This window comes from Lottia gigantea (genome assembly GCF_000327385.1).
Source record: "Lottia gigantea unplaced genomic scaffold LOTGIsca_25, whole genome shotgun sequence".
Lineage (NCBI taxonomy): Eukaryota > Metazoa > Mollusca > Gastropoda > Lottiidae > Lottia > Lottia gigantea.
In genome coordinates this window covers 657,090-675,737 of record NW_008708752.1, presented here as the reverse complement: position 1 = coordinate 675,737, position 18,648 = coordinate 657,090, and the positions used below count along the sequence as shown (strand labels likewise).

The 18,648-nt window shown below is 30.3% G+C and overlaps 1 protein-coding gene across 1 annotated transcript; it reads left to right on the top strand.

Annotated features, from left to right (window-relative positions):
* Positions 1 to 5,998: 5,998 nt before the first annotated feature.
* On the top strand, positions 5,999 to 9,872 carry LOTGIDRAFT_117207 (hypothetical protein; the record flags this gene model as incomplete). Its single annotated transcript, XM_009055588.1, has 3 exons — positions 5,999 to 6,091; positions 6,495 to 6,616; positions 9,689 to 9,872. 3 exons carry the CDS (start codon positions 5,999 to 6,001, stop codon positions 9,870 to 9,872), a joined length of 399 nt encoding a protein of 132 aa, XP_009053836.1.
* Between the last annotated feature and the right edge of the window lie 8,776 nt (positions 9,873 to 18,648).

Sequence of the window (18,648 nt, the reverse complement as noted above, 5' to 3'; positions counted from 1 at the left end):
AGTATATAAATAATGTTTCTTTATCTACAAATGTATGTTCTGTCTTTTCCTGTTGACAAACAGAAAGCTACCAACATCAATTAATAATATAATAGATTTAATTGATAGGTGTAAACAAACACTTAATGTACCTATTATAGCAATCCTCCCAGGACACAAACAACCTTATTAAACTACATCAATGTTTATATTATCTCTTACATGCCAATTACTCTCTCATTAACCACCTTAATTACCTTTTTACCCATTAACTAATTAAAGACCCACAGGGGACTGAGTGGTTAGTAGCTGTCCAGTTAGTGGTCAGTGGCTATGTCATGGTCTAATGGTCAGATAAAAGCGAACATACTGACCACAGCTAATATTGCTTCTGTTTAGGTAATGTTGAAGCTCCCAAGGTTCACTGAGCTATTGATTTTTTAAATCCAAGTTTCAAACAGTTAACTAGATAGGTATTGGTCAGTTGTCAGTGGACAGTGGTCATTATGTCATGGTTCAGTGATGGTAATGAAGGGGTGTTGCATAAGACTGGACATAGAAGTAAATTAACAGCCCTGTAGGTGTAACCCCATGGTGTAGAAACCTATTGTTATTTAACGGCCAGTGATAATTTGGGCGCCAAAATGATAGATGTGAAGATGATCAAGTGAACGCAAGGTGTTAAAAAAACATTAAGGGTAACACTTGATGAATGGTGTTACATTTATCTCCAAGTAGATGGTATTGAAATTGCTGTAATTCATTCATTTTTCCAAGAGTTTCAAACTTGAAGTTCAGTCGTGTTTGATGATAAATAAATAAAAGATTGTAAATCAAAGAAAGTTAATACAAAGATTGAATCTGATCTATTGAGTAATGTTATATATAGTTAAATAATGCATCCCAATAACATCTATCTATTCTCAAATGCTCATTTGCATAAAATGTAATGCAGAAGGGTCAAGTAAATTAAAAATAAACATAAAGTTGCTAAAATCTGTCAAAAAGTATCCTCATTTGAAAATTGGTAAACATGTTAAAAATACTTGGTCCAAGAAAAGAGTCCTTTCTTTAGAAAAATTATTTTTCGATGTTTTTGATGCAAATGCACATAAATAAGTTAAAACTACCCAAAAATGGCACAAAAACATATAATATGGCGCCCATCAATTTATACTAACAAAAAAAATCTGAATTGATATGACTTAATCTTGCGGTTTAATTTCAAATAAGAATTGAAATTTTAATTAGCCATAAGCTTAAAGAAGAAAATTTGGTGCTTATTCATTAATTTGTGATATTTATCACGATATGTTATTATTCCATTGTGATTAGTAATCTGATATTGCAATTGTGATTTAATATAAACTGTATATCTAAGAGATCAATATAATTTATTGATTTATAATATACACATAACAAGGTTTTTTGATTGAGTCATCTATCATTATAAAACCTTTATGACAACTAAGATATATATATGATCTTCTGTATAATGTAGTTATCGATTTTCACCAATAAGTAAAGGCTGTTTTCTGATAACATGTTAACACTTGAGGAGGTTTCAACAGAACATGTATCCAACGTGAACAAATATCTATTTCTGAACCTTGATAACATTTGTACTTTAAATTTCTAAAATTGATACATTTACTATGATCTACTGCAACCTGAGCCTGTGCTTTTGTGATGTTTTAGCCATAACTCTTCACCTCTATACAAGGAATTATACAGCTAATGGTATCAATACAGCATTTCATTAAGCTACCCTCTTGCTTGGAAATTTGACCAAGATTAAGATTTTTTTTTCTTCCAAAAGAGAGGTACAGATAAAACAATAAGTAACAATGATTCAACAACCATTTTTCTGAAGTTGAATCTAAAGGAGAAAACTGTCTAAACCCCAATACAAAGGATGTGGAAGTCATGAAGCAGACTTGAAAATATCGAAAAAAATACCTTGGATAGATCAAGAACCAGCACACTCTTTCTGTAACAGATTGTTCGATGAGTTGATAAGCTTGGATATACAGATTTACTATCCAGCAATATGCAGAATGGTAAATAAGTACCGTGATAACAAATCTGCGGACTATTTACAGAAGGTGTGGCATTAAAGATAAGACAAGCTATATAAAAATTATGACCATCCTTCTGATCGATATGATAGAATCAAAATGACTTATGAAAGTTTTCTTTATTCAATTCATTTTGCTAAACAGTAATTCCGAAAGGATCAAATAGATTTTGTTTAAATCCAGCAATAAAATGTGTTTAATTTTGATAATGGAATCTTTCTGTTTTAGTAAATGCTACAACTGGCTTCCCTCACTGATTTACAAATTTGATAACATAAGCATTGAATAAATAGATGCTTCACCTCAACCATCTTCTTGACAACTTACAATAGTTTTTGTCAAACCAAACTTACAAATTATATTCAGTGACTCTGACAAAACCAATAAGGTTACACGGTTAAGATAGCAGTTAGCCAACCTAGAGGGTGTAAACAAAATTTTGGCCATAACCATATCAAATATAAATATCTTTTGAAAGACTCACCAGAAAAGCATTAAAACATTTACAGTCCTTTTATTGTTTTCCTTGTAAGAGTTCCGCAATTTTAACACAAATAGTGAAAATGTAGATAAAACTAGTAAATTATTAGTAAAATCTGCTATCTAGAATAATTATTGACCAATAGTATTTGTTCTCTCAACTTTCCAGCTTTATTATATAGCTGTCAATCATTTACTCTAGCAGAAGATAGCAGAAAATCTTCACCCAGAACAATGGCTTAATATCACTGAGAGCTCATTAGCTACACAATATCACAACTATCATAATATTTCCTGAATATGTCAAAATGTTTTAGAGAAATGTTCTTTTAATGAGGTATTTCAGCTTTCCATGCTTTTGTTTATGAAGAATTTCCCTTTTTATGCTTTTAAGACCATTGAGTGAATGCAGTAACGCTTGAAATTCTTTGCTCTGGAAATTTTCATACATTTACTAAATTCTATTTAACTAAAAGATTTAAGTGCAGATGAATGTTGGTTAATGCCAATAAGATACATTAAAATGTATTTTTCTTCATTTAAGGATCAAAACACACGAAATCATTGACCATGGAAGCATGGATTTAAGAAAATTTGAACTCACAGCACTAATTTAAATGACATTCTGTCCTTCAACTTGCTACACTGAACCTACCACAAAAGCTTATCATTTTACATATACAATTGATATATTTTAATATTATTGTTGCATGTTGCCAATAGGATCAATTACCACCAACATGTATTTTACATTATCTACTTTAGCACTGGAAATTTATTTACATTTGACTAATCATGTTTCATATAACTCATTAAAATTAAATAGAGGTTTGATGAGCAATATCCTACCTTGTATTGTTCAATATTTCTTTTTTAAATAAAGGATGTCAATCCATATATGACCTACTGGCAAACAAAAGGTTTCGTGACTCTTTCTTCCTATGTGTTTCAAATAGAAGGAAATTCAGAAAATCACAATATACTATTTCTTTAAAATTCCAAATCCTTACATTAAGCTAAAGTATTAGTCAAAATTTTAATTTGTCACGTCATTTTCTATAAATTGCATGAATATTTCACAAATTTATTAATATCGAAATCGAACATGACACAAGTTTCCTCAAAAATAAAATTTTCTGATCTGATATAAGATATATAGATATCAGTTTTCAAACAATCAATGGCATTATTTCAATTTGGTTTATGATTTGTCATCATCACTAGAGGACATTTTAAAATGTTTTTTAAATGGCCTCCATCCTTTAATCTAAAAAGATTATTACATGGTGAATTTATAAACTCTTTAAATTGATAATGATCTTTTCTTCACCTACATTGAACCTGTATACTAATAAAATGAAGATAAAATTTTCTGTTAGTGTGATATGAAAAAATCCCTTAACACTTAACTTAGAAATTAAATGTGCAACTTTTTAAACGATTAACTGACCTTTTCCTTTAATGTTAAAATTTCAATCAAATGTCAAGTAAGACCAGTTTTCTATAACATGTAAAGCCTCATTAAGGAAATAAATACTTAAAATCATTAAAAAAAATCAAAAAAGCCCCCTAAGGTATTGAGCACAATGTATTTATATATAAAAGGTTCTAGCAGATTAATTAACAAAAGGAATTATTTTTAAACTATCAATCAAAAATGACATTTATAACATGATGTCATAAAATGTCTAAAAAAAAATGCAATCACATATGCAATAAAATTCTTCAGCTGTCAGAGGACTGTTTATTCAATTTGACCAACGATGCATGAGAATATTTTAGAACTGGAGTTATTCAAAAACAATTTGCCAATTCAAATGTTATCTCTAATTCCATCAGAATTTTTATTCATTTCAATTAATCTAATGACTCATGACTTTTCTCAAAATCTAATTTTTTAATATTAATCAAGAGAAACTGCAAATTTCATAATTTAACAACATTTGACTTAAAAGGCATCTTGCATTAATCTAATGAAATATATTACGTTTCCATTTCATTACAAAGTCAAGAAAACTGTTTCACTATTACCAAGTTCAAACAATGAACTGAAATTCTTCCAGGCAAAAAATTTCAGACAAAGAAAAAAAAAGTCTGCTAATGTTCGTGTTGCTAGCGAGGGTCTTTTGTGTGCAAATAGGGGTTTGGATGACTCATACTCCAATGCCTGCCTAACTTCATCAAGCCATTAAGAATAAATTGATGCACAGCTTTGACCTTTTGGACCAGTTTTAGTTGCACAATAATTAAAATCAATAAAAAGTTACTTTACCTAGTTTTAATTTTAAGAAATTCCACCATAGAACTATGGAAAATATTATTTAAAAGCCACTAAAATGTTAACAGTTCAATACTTCCAGTTCTTATAGAAAGGCACTAACACATGTCACTCACTTAACAATTATGTAAGACATATAGCATAACAATATATAAAATATACTTTGATAAGTAAAATCCCAAAACTGTCCACAACTCCACCAAAAGTCACTTGTCACTAGTGTACAGTGTCCAGAAATCTATATTAGTGCTAACATATGAACTGTCAAATGTGTAATAAAACTATTGGGACTATAGTCTAAGTTAGTAATGACATATGTCCAATATCCCGCCGTACACACAAAGGAAAAGTGATAGGCGAAAGAGGCAGTGGCACACGCCAAATAATCAATGAAACTTCACCAACCATTCATATATCCCTCCCTTTATCTTACAACTATTGCCGTGGGAGGTCCCCAAATAATATACAATATAACAGTAGAACTGGAAAATAATCTATAAAATATCACAAGCGAGAAAACTTACTTCTTAGTTCTAACACTTTAATCTTATCCTGTTACTAACGTTTAGTACTCTACAGTTTCTTATTTTCTTTATTCCTTATACTTTTAGTAGTTATATAGAAATCGATCGATATTACTGCTTGGGTCATGGCACAATATATCGGGTATATTATTACAGTGTTACACACACTGACAGCGGTTAGATATGGGACGCCTGCATTATAATAACTTTAAGCTTTGATATTTCTCTCAATCTTTGCATTTCAACTGATAAATTTGGCAGTGTCTTAGGACATGACATCCTTGACATAGTTATAAAAAGTTATGTGAAAGAATGTTACGATATGACAATATTAAAACCGTTTATGTTACCACAGAGTGATGAGAGCATGTGCGCGTACGTCATTCAGTCAAATAAGATCGCGAAACACCGCTTCGAAATTAGAATATTGATTTTCTCCTCAAATATTTTTGCAAGAAACATCGGATGTTATAGAATCTCTTTCAAATCAAGTGACCTTTAACACTAAATTATATTTTGACACTGTCAATAAGTTAACTCACCTAATTCGATGTTATTTCTTTGACAGTTTCCAACACCATTTGATCACAGCGCCATTTTATCTACCCACAGTTCATTGCGTTTAGGTCGACAAGACTTGCGCGAAAGTTTGTTTAGAAATGGCTGCTTATCTTGTCTGTCTCACCTCTGGGGGAGGAATTCCTCTTTTTACACGCTCTAAGGGGGACCTGAAACCGGTAAGCTCCTTAAGTGTGATCTATCGGGTTTCGGGGAAATAATAATTAGCAATGATTAAGTGCACTTTAATTTGATTATCAGAATTAAAGTTTCATTATGAAACTTCCGATGTAAACAAATCGAAAGTAAAGAGTAACTTTTAATGTGCAACAAAGTTTTAAAATGTTGATCATTGTAACTTATACACAGTTTATATTCTTGATCCCCATTCCAAAGACATAATCTATAGTTTACTTTTACCAAGCCTTATCAATGTATTTCATGTGGACACATTTTCGCTCATAAAAATCCATTTTAAAAAAGTTTCATGTCAAGTTTGTACAAAAATTCCATGTATGTGTATTCTTAATTAAAAGTTTAATTGCACTCTTATCCTAATGTTATTGATAATCATTAAAAATTATGCATTTTATTTAGTTACCCTTCCCAGTTATTGGTTCTCTGAATGCTGTTCACATGTTTGCAAGTAATCATGGAGCGGAATTAAGATCAACAACCACAGATGGATCCAAAGTGGTGTGGAAAGATTATTTGAACAGGTGGGTGATTTAAAATTGCCTTCTCTGTTTGAAAGTATGGTTCATCAGCTTTTGAGTTCTGATGTATTAATGCCATGAGCTTCATCAAAGTTGGATAAGCTTACACATGAATTTTACTTAGTGAAAGAATACAAATTTAAATTAAGCATATGATGAAACCTTTGTTACAAATATTCATTATAAATTTGATGAAATACTTGGTCAAGATATTTACCTAAATTTTGTCATCTGTTGGTTGTACAATATAACTTACCATTGAGGAACAAGTTGCCAAATATACTTTCATATGAGAGCTATCATAACTGCTTCAAAAGTAACTTTAGTCTGATATTAAGGGTTTGTATGCCCCAGCTTGAAAAGAAATTAAAAACAGTCTCATTTTTTTGGTAAAGTTAAAAAAAAATGAATTCTTGATTTTTCATTAAGGCTAAAGGTATAGTTGTAACTTTTTAAAAGAAGTATTATTTTAAAAGTACTTAGTCACTGTAGAGATTAGGGAGTGAAGGTTGTAACTTTGTAGGCCTACTAGTGACAAAAGCACAGGCACAGGACTTAAGAGATTATGGTCATTATAGAGATATTTCAAAATATATCATATAAATCAGCACAAAATCTAATTTCAACTGTTCATTCATTCATTACTAGAAAGTTTGGTCCAGAAAAGTTATCTAAAAACCACAACACATTTTTTACATGGTTAATGATGTATGAAGAAAAGGGGGTTGATGTGATATATCTGATTAAGGTCATTAACAAAGTTTGATCAACAATGATTACATCATTACATTAAACAATATATACAATTAGATTACCACTTCCTGGGTGTGAGAGGACTTTAAACAGATCATTAGACAAAACAATTGTCTATACAACTTCTTATAGTATTGATAGTTTTCCCAGAGGTCTTCACACTCCACTAGCACCTATAACAAACACCTTACCCTCCTGGATAATCACAACTTTCACACATTGTCTCTATTACCAGTCTTACAGTTACAAGTACCTACTTATTAATTATATCTAAATGAGTTTACAACCTCTACTGGTCATTGAACTGATCCCACAGCCCTTTCTGCTGCTTATTGATTTAAAGTTTTACAGACCACTTCAAGGATTCATGCACTATTGACTTTTATCATATGATAGGTAATCCTTATGACATATCCTCTTTACATCAATATTTTGATTTCTGATATACTACTTAAGGATTCATGCTTGGATAATTTTAAAAGTATATATTATGAAATACTTATCTGTTTGTTCTGTAAACCCTTCAAAAAAGAACACACAGAAGAAACCAAATAAGCATGCTGTTCTGGTACAATTTCTGTATAATTATGTAATGGAACCATGATTAATTCCTCCAAGAAGATGGAATCTGGTCTGCCTGAAAATTCCCAAGAAGCCTCAGAAACAGATGCTTTGATGGATTACTTAGTCATGAAAAATATGCAATAAAGAATTTCCCACATGGTGACAAACACTTCCCAATTTGATGAAGTATTACATATTCTTCAGAGCATCTCAGCATTCTTCCTCAGCATCATGTGTAGTTAAAAAAAGTTTGTGATAATTTTAAAACAGCAGAGTACAATGGAATGTTCTGTCACAAATGCCATCATGATCCCTTCTATTATCAAGAGAAACATTCTGCCAAGAGATATCCTTGGACTGCAAAAGATGAACATCATTTGTTGTGGTCATGGGTTGTATTGGAAATCCAGTGGCTGTGCCAGCCTTCTGGAAATGGGGTTACAAAAAAGGCAGACTGACTTAGTGTTTGGACTACTGTCAGACTGAGATTCCAAATAGAAGCACATAGGTGTAAGCATGATTGTTATGAAGGTAATGAGGGGGTTATCCTCCAAATATCTTGTGAAAAATAAGATTGTTTTGGTGCATTCTGACACATAATTTAGGGCGCAAAAGGCATCCAAATCATATATTGAAATTTCTTACAAATGAAGTGGGGGTATAAACTGTTTTTCTAAGGGGCAGCTACCTCCACTAGCGCAACTTCTGCCAACAGCTTCCAAATCATCTAGTGCAGCAGACTGTGATCATATCAAACTAATGAGGAATCACGGTCTAGTGAATATCTAAATATATTTATTTTACTGTTACTGTTTATGATACCCCTGTCAAGACTGTAAGATGTATCTACTGTGTCTTTGTTTATATATTGGACAAACACTTCCTGTCATTATGTCAACATATGGGTAAATAAGTTTAAGTCTTTCTATTGTCTATATGCTGACCTAGAGATTTGACTGATATAATGTGGTCAGTGCATAGCCAGGGTAGATGATTTGATTAAAATCGCTCATTTTGAAAACAAATTAATAGAGACTGATTTTTTTCTGGATTTAATAGATGTTAAAGCAAATTTCTCATAGCATTCTAACATTTCTCCGAAAGATATTACATATGATTTTGGTATAAATACTGACACAACCATCAGTAATAGAAATTATTCCACTAGTTAATTATTATTTTTATATGTAGGCCTATAAGTGAAGACAATGCTAATGATGATTTATATTATTCTACTATTTAAAGATAACATTGTATCAGTGTAATGTAATTATCACCATTGAAGATAATGCTGATGATGATGTATATTATTTCAGTATAACATTGATAATTATCACCATTGAAGATAATGCTAATGATAATGTATATTATTTCAGTATAACATTGATAATTATCACCAGTGAAGACAATGCTGATGATAATGTATATTTTTATTTCATTATTTCAGTATAACATTGATAATTATTACAAGTGAAGATAATGCTGATGATAATGTATATTATTTCAGTATATCATTGATAATTATCACCATTGAAGATAATGCTAATGATAATGTATATTATTTCAGTATAACATTGATAATTATCACCATTGAAGATAATGCTAATGATAATGTATATTATTTCAGTATAACATTGATAATTATCACCATTGAAGATAATGCTAATGATAATGTATATTATTTCAGTATATCATTGATAATTATCACCAGTGAAGACAATGCTGATGATAATGTATATTTTTATTTCATTATTTCAGTATAACATTGATAATTATTACAAGTGAAGATAATGCTGATGATTGCCATCTAAGAAAACTATTAGATAATATATTCTACTCTATGGTACTCCTTTATGGTGAAGATGAGTTGGCCAATATTAAAAATTTAGAGAGATTTAAACGAGAGATTAAGGTGAGTGAAAGACACATCTTGAATATCTAGCAGGTCCAGAACTTGGTGATGGTTGTGCAGATTTTTCCTGATCATTTTCTTATGAAGACATACAAGGCAAATAGGCAACTTTTTTGTATGACAAAAATACTGAACACTGCATTTCCTATAACTTATGTGTATTGGCATTTATTTTCAACCTAAAAGAAACATCTTATTTAAGTTAGTCATTTGTTTTGATTTTAAATTGAGACATGACACTACACAAACTGTATCAAGTGGTCAATACAAGGCATACAAGTGGAATATGCTAACTTTATATCAATGGATGGCAGAAAAGTCTTTTGAATTTGAATGATATCATTTAATGTATCTAAAATTATACAGTTGCAAAAAATCATTGAAACTTTGGAGATAAATTGTTACTTTTAGTTTATTACCCCGCATCGCAATATAAATCATATCACTTTTATTGCCATGCGTATCATATCGTGGCATGATTGGCGATACTAGCGCAATAATTATTTATATGTGATTTGATTGATAAGAAACAGTAATTCATACAACATACTCACATGGTAACCTCCATTTCTCCAATGTCAATGTGTCTTTTACTTCTGCTTTATGATGCTATTTGTAACAATTTCCTATCCTAACTAAACATGTGTTACACTTGATGTGTTTCCATGTGTATTGATAAAAACTAGCTAGAAGTGTGTTAAGTATGGAAATGCAGTAAGGTTAGAATAGTAGCAGAAGTGAGTTTAATTCCGTAGCAGACAAGTTCCAGACAGTCTATAGTGATCAAATCATGACTCATTATCCATGTCTAAACAATTCCGACAGTATTTAGTCAAATCATTATAGTGGTTGTTATATATATTGTTTCTATGGCATTGATTCATCCAACTGATGATTGGAAAATTTTGGCCATATTTGGTATGAGTTGTTTATCATAGTTTGGAACTAAGTGACTAATTTTAACAAGGAAGACTGATACATGATTAATTTTTATGTGTCATTTAAAAACTTGTAAATTATCTTCTGCTTATTAATTTACTAAGATCTGCTTCTCAATGCCTTTATAACATGTTTTATGAGATCGGGTATTGGAGAGTGCATTGTTAATAATACTTACTCTTTTTGCAGGCACTTCTGTCATAAAATTCAAAACTTTTTGTTTTATAAACTGAGGCTGTGCACGTTTAAGATCCCTCAACAGTTGGCAATTGAAATTGAATTGAGTAGGAGAATGATGCTCTCCTGACCAAATTTCCCTCATTGGACACTGCATGTTGTTGCCCGTCTTTCTTAGCCCACATGGGTGAACAAAAGTTGGACGTCAAAAACTTTTTTTCATTTCTGTTTTCTTAATTTGAAATGTCTAATTGATTTTTGCATCTTCATTTCTTCCTCATTTTATATATTTTGAATTGCAAAAGAAAGATTTTGCAAAAAAACCAAGAATATAGGGAAATTTGGACCTTTGCTTTTCAATTCTGAATTTTAGGAAATTATTAAAAGTTTTCAAGGAATATTAGTGTTAGTTTTCATATATCATTTGAGTCATCATAACGATAATGTATAAGAATTATATATATCCCGAGTGACTTGATTGATAATATCTCAATTTCTATCTGATATCAGTTAATACCAACAATACCAGACAACGTACCAATTCATCAATCAATAATAGATATTTTATCATAATATTTATTGTCCACCATTCTATAGCTTACTTTATATATTATAGCCCTACGCTTATATTATCTTAATCATAAAAGCGTTTTTATTGTTAGCTTCCATATAATTGATTACTAGGCTATATATAGACTTGTCAATACACCATATACAATGTCAGCAACTTTTCATTCAAGCATTAGGATATTTTGTCTTTCTGTCCCCTAGTTAATTAAAAAATCAACTCAATGAAAGATAATACTTATATTGTTTTCTGACACACTTTTAGAAAGAATTGGCTTTTGTCATTCTCTGTTCTATTATTTAAACCATTATATTGATGGATAAGTTACAGAACATGTATGGCTGCACTCGCTGATTCAATAATATTTTGATTTTTTGCAAAGAGAGTTCTTTGGTTTCCAATGAGAAACTTATACATCTAATAATTCTATTACCTATTTCATATTTCATATCAAACCATGTACTAAGGAAACTGAAAAACGGAATCTGAAATCCAAAATAACAGTTTGGCGATAGGTAGGTAGAAGAAAATGGAAGTATATGAAGTATATCAATCATAAAAGAGCAATTCAAGAGTCTTTTCGGTACCAAACATATCTAGGTGAATAGTAAAATGTAAAACTCTTTTTTCTGACATAAAGTTACTATAAAAAGTAAGAAAATTCAGATCAATTGTGGCCTTTCAAAAAAAATTTCAATCTGATGTTTTGCTTCTCTTCTTCATAATATATTTATTAAATATTTAAGTTTCTTCAACGTACATGAACCTTTCCAAGTGTTTTTCTGTTCAGACTGTGACTATCTACCTGGTACAGAAGTAAGAGTGAAATGTCTATGATTGGCTGTTAAAAACAGTTGACACTTTATCGTTATGTTTTTGGTGGTAGCTATATGGATTAAGAGAATTTATTATCTCTAAGTTATTGGCACTGTCGAAGTTTAACTTTATGTATTTTAGAAGAATAGATTGAGTACATTGACACTATATTTTGTGTAATGTTCACACCTTCGCGAGTATCCGTCAACGAAAGTAAACAGTGTGTTTATAGAATGTGTATTTTAAAATATCTTCGCACAAAGACTGATAGTGAAAAGAAATGGTAAAACATTGTGATGTTGACACGCTGATGTTTACTGGAAGATTTCAAATCATAAACCATTGATGCAATATAGGAAAAGAGAGGCCGCGGAATTTAGCAACAACGTTAAACTTCCTATCCTAGTATGTAACTTATATCTATCCAAATAAAGCTTTGACGTTTGTTTGTCCCACATGGTCTGAAAATCTACTCCGCTCAAAAATTTCAAGAAATATTTTTATTATTCATATTTGTTTTTATAATATTTATTATAGAGGTGTGAAATTATTCAAAAGCACATATTTCGTCGCGCAAAAAGGCGTAAGAATGTTTGGTAATTGAAAAAACACGTTCATCTTCAGAAAAGAGTTCAATACAGCAAACAGGGCAAATAGCTTCCAATAATACGTAAATAAGATGAAATTTCTTCTATTTTTGCTTTTTAACACATCTATTTGGTTGTCTTTACATCTTCAACTTTCATGTTGGCTAAGAATTTAGCTCAATTGACACTTTTACATTCTTTCTTTCACGTACCCAAAACAGTTGACATTCTACGGCAAAAACTTGACTGTCATATACAATGAAGACCTATTGTTAGCACAATCTGGTAATTCACATTTTATATCTTCAAGTGTTACAATATGTTTTAGATATTTGGGTGACTGTTTGAGCTATGTTGTTTGCTTTCATGATTTTGAAGAACAAAAATTTTCAAGTGGCAAAGACGAAATCAAGATTAATAATCAATTATTAAACAATTTCAATAAAACAAAATTTTGGACATATATTTTATTCCATCTGAAGAGTATAATGAAACCATAATCAATGAAAATATTCACTAAAATATAAAAAAATTGAAGGGCAAGGAAAGAAAACCATATTTATGTTCATGGAGGACGTGGTAAAAACAACCAGCTAGTAAAACAGATAAAATTCATTTTGTTTTGTATGTATCTTCATTATGATTTTAAATTCAACTTCAAGGGACAGGTGTGCCATTTTGGGGATCTTGAATATCTGTAAATGGTCTTCAGAAGTACTAGAAATGTACAAAAATCACATAATTCCTTTAAAAATACTTTAAACTAGAAATTTTTCTCACTATTTCTATACATGTCTATATATATCACAGAGTATCTTAAATTGATGAGTCCTCATTTTAACATTCAAACAGGGATAATTCTGGACACACATGGACTTGAAGGCTCAAATTTTGACGGTGATCTTTGAACACTATAACGGATTGGCTTAGACGAATTCCTGTTTCTGAGACTAAAGTATGATTGGTCAAAAAAATGGCCTGCCTGTCCCTTTAATGACTTTTGTTCTCACTCCAGGCCAGTGTTTCTGTAAAACAAAGTTTTAGCCCTTCAAAAACATTGTTGAAAAGTTCATTTTGAAAACAGTCCCAAGTTTAAGAGGACAATAGACTTATTTTGAATACACTGTGTAAATCTCAGTGTAATTTCTCAGATATTTGTCAAATTTACTGTGAAAGCAGGACTGTTTCCGTTTGGTAAGAAGCTAAGTTTACAGGATAAGTTGGAAATGTTTTCTGTACACAAGGTTAAGTATTTGTCAGGTCTTTAACTTTTGATCTAAAGTATTGGAAACAGAAGTCGTTTTGACACCTACTAAGTCTGTCAATAACCAGACAGCCTTGTTCTTTATCCATGGTTTGAGTATGTTGTCCAACAAACTTTCCCATCCAATCATCTAACACTTACTCAGGTCATCCTTGTTATGTTTTTTTTTACTAATTTCGTGACTTGACTTCTGGCTGATTTGGGTTGAATTCAAATGAAAGACATCTATTGTTTTTCAATGAACTGCCTTTTTTCTTCCTATATCATTTGAATTTTGGAAAAAAAATAGAATTTGTAAATCGTCATTGAAATTTTCAGGGTATTTCGTAATACTATTTCATACTAGGCTTAAGAAGTTTGAAAAAAAATTGTTCCACAATTTCATATGGAGTTGTTAAAATTTTTCAAATAAATTTGCGACGTATTTTTAGTTCCCAAATTTTATCCATAGTTTTTAGCTTGGATATCATGTTCAGTATAATGTATCAAGGTAGAATTTTTTGCATGTACATTTACTGTTACTTCTAAATTGCAAGATTTTGAAGATGATATTTAAGAAATAGTCTTTGATAGAATTGCTTCTATATCCTTTGGAGAATGGCTTTTACCTTTGATTCATTTCATTTGGCATTGAATAGATTGTTTTCTAAAAAATTTATGTGTATCTGGGACACTGAGAGCATCAATTTGCATCATTCAAATTTTCCATTAGATGTTTGTGGTACCTACAATTTCACTAAAACTAAGTGATTGATGACGTCAAAGCAAATTTGGCGATTAGTAATGTCATCAAACACTTATTCTTTGTGGAATTGCAGAAACCACAAACGTCTAGTTAAAATTTGGAATGGTGCCAATTGATGCTATCAGTGTCTCCGATATACATAAAAATATTATTAAAAAACTTCTTTACAATCCCTTTAATTCATGAAATGGTATTAAATACCAAAATTTATGTAATATACAAGTTAAGTCTTGCCAGCATTTTCATTGGAAGTTTGACACAGTTGTACTCATTTGTACTAAAAACTCTATGCTACTTATAATTGGCTAATAAAAATTGATGTGCTGTGAATATAGAAAATTAACTTGATTAAATAGCTTTCAATGGATAATTCTAAATATAACAGAGTATTGAATACTGGTATTAATACAGAAACCTCATCAAAATTAAATTTACTTTTGGATAACAATGGTCATCATAATGATTATTATATGAATAAGGATATTTACTTTTAAACAAGAAGCTTATTATTTCTTTTCAAGTTGCTTGGAACAAAGGAATATACCTTGTCATGTTTAGAAAAGTATAATGAAAAGAGTCGCGTGCTACGTTTCGCTTCACTGATAAACTGGCTTACTTGAGTAGGCAAATTATAATCTATGTTGAAAATAGGGGCTTTGTTTTGCCCACGTATGACAAGACTGCCAATGGTCGTTTCTTTCAAACAACTTAAAATTTACACATTGAATTAAACCATTGTTATAATCAAGCTTGACGGGATGATTTTTCCCAGTTCAAAAATTGAATAATTAATCTTTTGTTATCTATAAAAATCTTATTGTTATCCTGTTGTTGTTTACATTCGAGTTTGTGATAAAAGCTTTTTGATGTATTTTATTCTATTTTATATGTTGGGTATTATTATTACAAATATAATTGTCTATTTTATTATTATTATTTTATTATCTTCTATTATTATTTATTAAAGGATACAGTATTGTAGTATATTTTTATAATTTTGAATATCGTTGGCCATATGGCTGATATGTAATTATATATTTTGTCTTCAGTTCAATTATACAATAATGGTTTTTAATTGGATCAATTTTGAAATTATTTGAATTAAAGAGTGAAATTTTGTGGAGTTTTTTCGGGGTAGTCTTAGCTTATTTTTGATGGTTCCTTTTTAATTGTTTTCTATAGACTCTTTGACAATAAATATGATGTACATTTGATGCCTACTTCCAGGCATGCGAATTAAAGGAGAATAAAAAAACTCAAAAAATACCAAACCCAAAATGCAAGATAACAGTTAAGCAATACATTGGTGGCAGCTAATGAACTTCCATAAAAGGAAGTATATCAATCCTAAACACTTTAAAACTTGTAGAGTAACATGGATTAGAAAGATTTATATATTAGGGGAACACTTATATCTTCTATGTACACCATTCTGATATCTGTGGTACCTTTGCGGCCACAATATGACATATCTTAGTGTATATTCGTTATCACTGGAGCTTGATACAGTCTTTCAGGAGTTGAAATAGATTTGAATAATTTCAAAAATTTAAAAAGGAAGAAAACAGGTGGCAAAAAAACAAAGAGTAACATTCCTATACTGTGTTAATACATCATATTCATTTCAAACATTTTTAAATTTTAACATCGACAATTACACAATATTATCAATCAATGTATCACTACTAAACAAATATGATTCAGGTGTCAAAATTAGGAAGAGACAGAGATATGGCAGGTGATGTGAATACCGAAACAACTCAAACCATTTTCATTACATAGATTTTAAACATCTTCAGACAAATTTGACCAGGTGCTAAAGTTTGTATTGTTATTGTTGAACTTTCATTTTCGACGTCTGGAACTTTTTTTTTTTGATCATCTTTTGAAATTTTGAAAATGTATCTCAATTGATACAACTGTTTTTTTTCTATGTACAGATATTTCAATTTTTTTCTCCATTGGCAAGTTTTGAGTAAGATTTTTGATATTGATAGCATTATTGTAGTTAATTATTCTTTGATTTTTCAATTTTTTCAAATGTTTTTTTTCCTCTGAAAGAATTTTTGACAAAGTTGCTATCATGATTTTATCATTGATTGCTTTTTTAATATAATGACTTTAATTATTATTAATATGTTTGATTTTTTTTTTTTCATCTTAATCAAGGTATAGAAGACATAATATAATATTTATAATTGTCAGTCTGATTTGTTTACCAGGTTTTTTTAAAAACCTCATATATCAAAAGCCACGACACGTTGTCTCTTTTCTATTATCTAATTTGAAATTACATATAATTTAAACAATTTGAAGACATAATATCAACATCTTTTATAATGTAGAATATTAAAAATTTCATTTGATATCATAATTATGGCTCAAAGAAGGTTGAACCTACCAGATGTACTTCATCATACAAGAATTTCAAATTTTATTAGTGAATTATATTTAAGGTGGAGCCTGATTTTCAGTTTTTAAAAAATGCCATGGACATTTTGTCACCATACTTGTTTAAAGTATTTGTTCAGGTCTTCTGATCTCACCAATTCAATGAGAGCAGTTCGATAAAATTCTTGTAAAGTTTTGCCAACTGTAAATATATCAAATATACAGGCAATTGAATTAATTCCTACATAGAAAAAAATCATGATTTTTAAATTACCATAAATCAGTTAAATGACATCAAAATTATTAGTAAATTAATTTGATCTTGACTTGATGTGTACACATATAAATAATGATCACAATGGACACACTTGAGTGAATGTGCATTCCATTGATAACCATCTAAGCACACGAATCACATCTTTTTCTATACATTTTGATTAATTGAATATTAAAGTTTAATAATATGACTGTATAATAACACATCCTAGGATATACTAGTAAAATGCAGGTGCATGTGTCTTGCATGACCTATTTTTTGTTATTTTAATTAACAAATGTGCTCTTCATTTATTGCTTTTCTGATTGCCTTCGTGTGAAGATGAGCATAGATTGTAACATGAGAACATTGCACAGACCTATGCTACAGTGAATTATTTTTGAGATCATTGTATTGTTCACATATTCCTCAGTTGCACAAAGAGTTAGAGCATTGGAATCTTGTAATGTCCTTGATAGCAGTATACAAATGGTGGGCTGGGCTTCTAATCTCAATCGGTTTCCAAAAGTCTGGTGACCTTGAATAAGTCATCTTCCCCCATTGTTCCAGGTGACCCAGATGTAAATGGGTATGGATACTTTGGGAAAAGATCATTGCCAAAAGGTTTGGCCATGGATCAGCAGGTTAAAGAGGACCCTTTAAGTTGTTGTTATTGACAAAAATGCTTCTTTTCTTTCTTTTTTGCCTAACCTGGAGTTTAATCTGGAGAATTATTATTCAATCCAAAAATGGTTAAGATATTTCAATTTACCTGTTATCCTGCTAAAATGTTGAACAGGAATGTGGATTTTAGTTCATTTTACCCTATGACCTCTCTCACTATGAGCTGAAAGCTGTTCATGTTTCTTGTTAAAAAGTGAACAATCCAAAGCTTGGCGAATTCAGCTTTTCATTGATAGAAGAAGAACGCTTTGCTTCGACAAGCCAGTTATTCCAGTGGTAATTTTTCTGTCATCTCTTGTCGGAAGCAGTAAAAATAGAGCTCTCCCATCATGAGACATGGCAAAATTATACTCATTTTGCACTCAATATTTATTCCCAA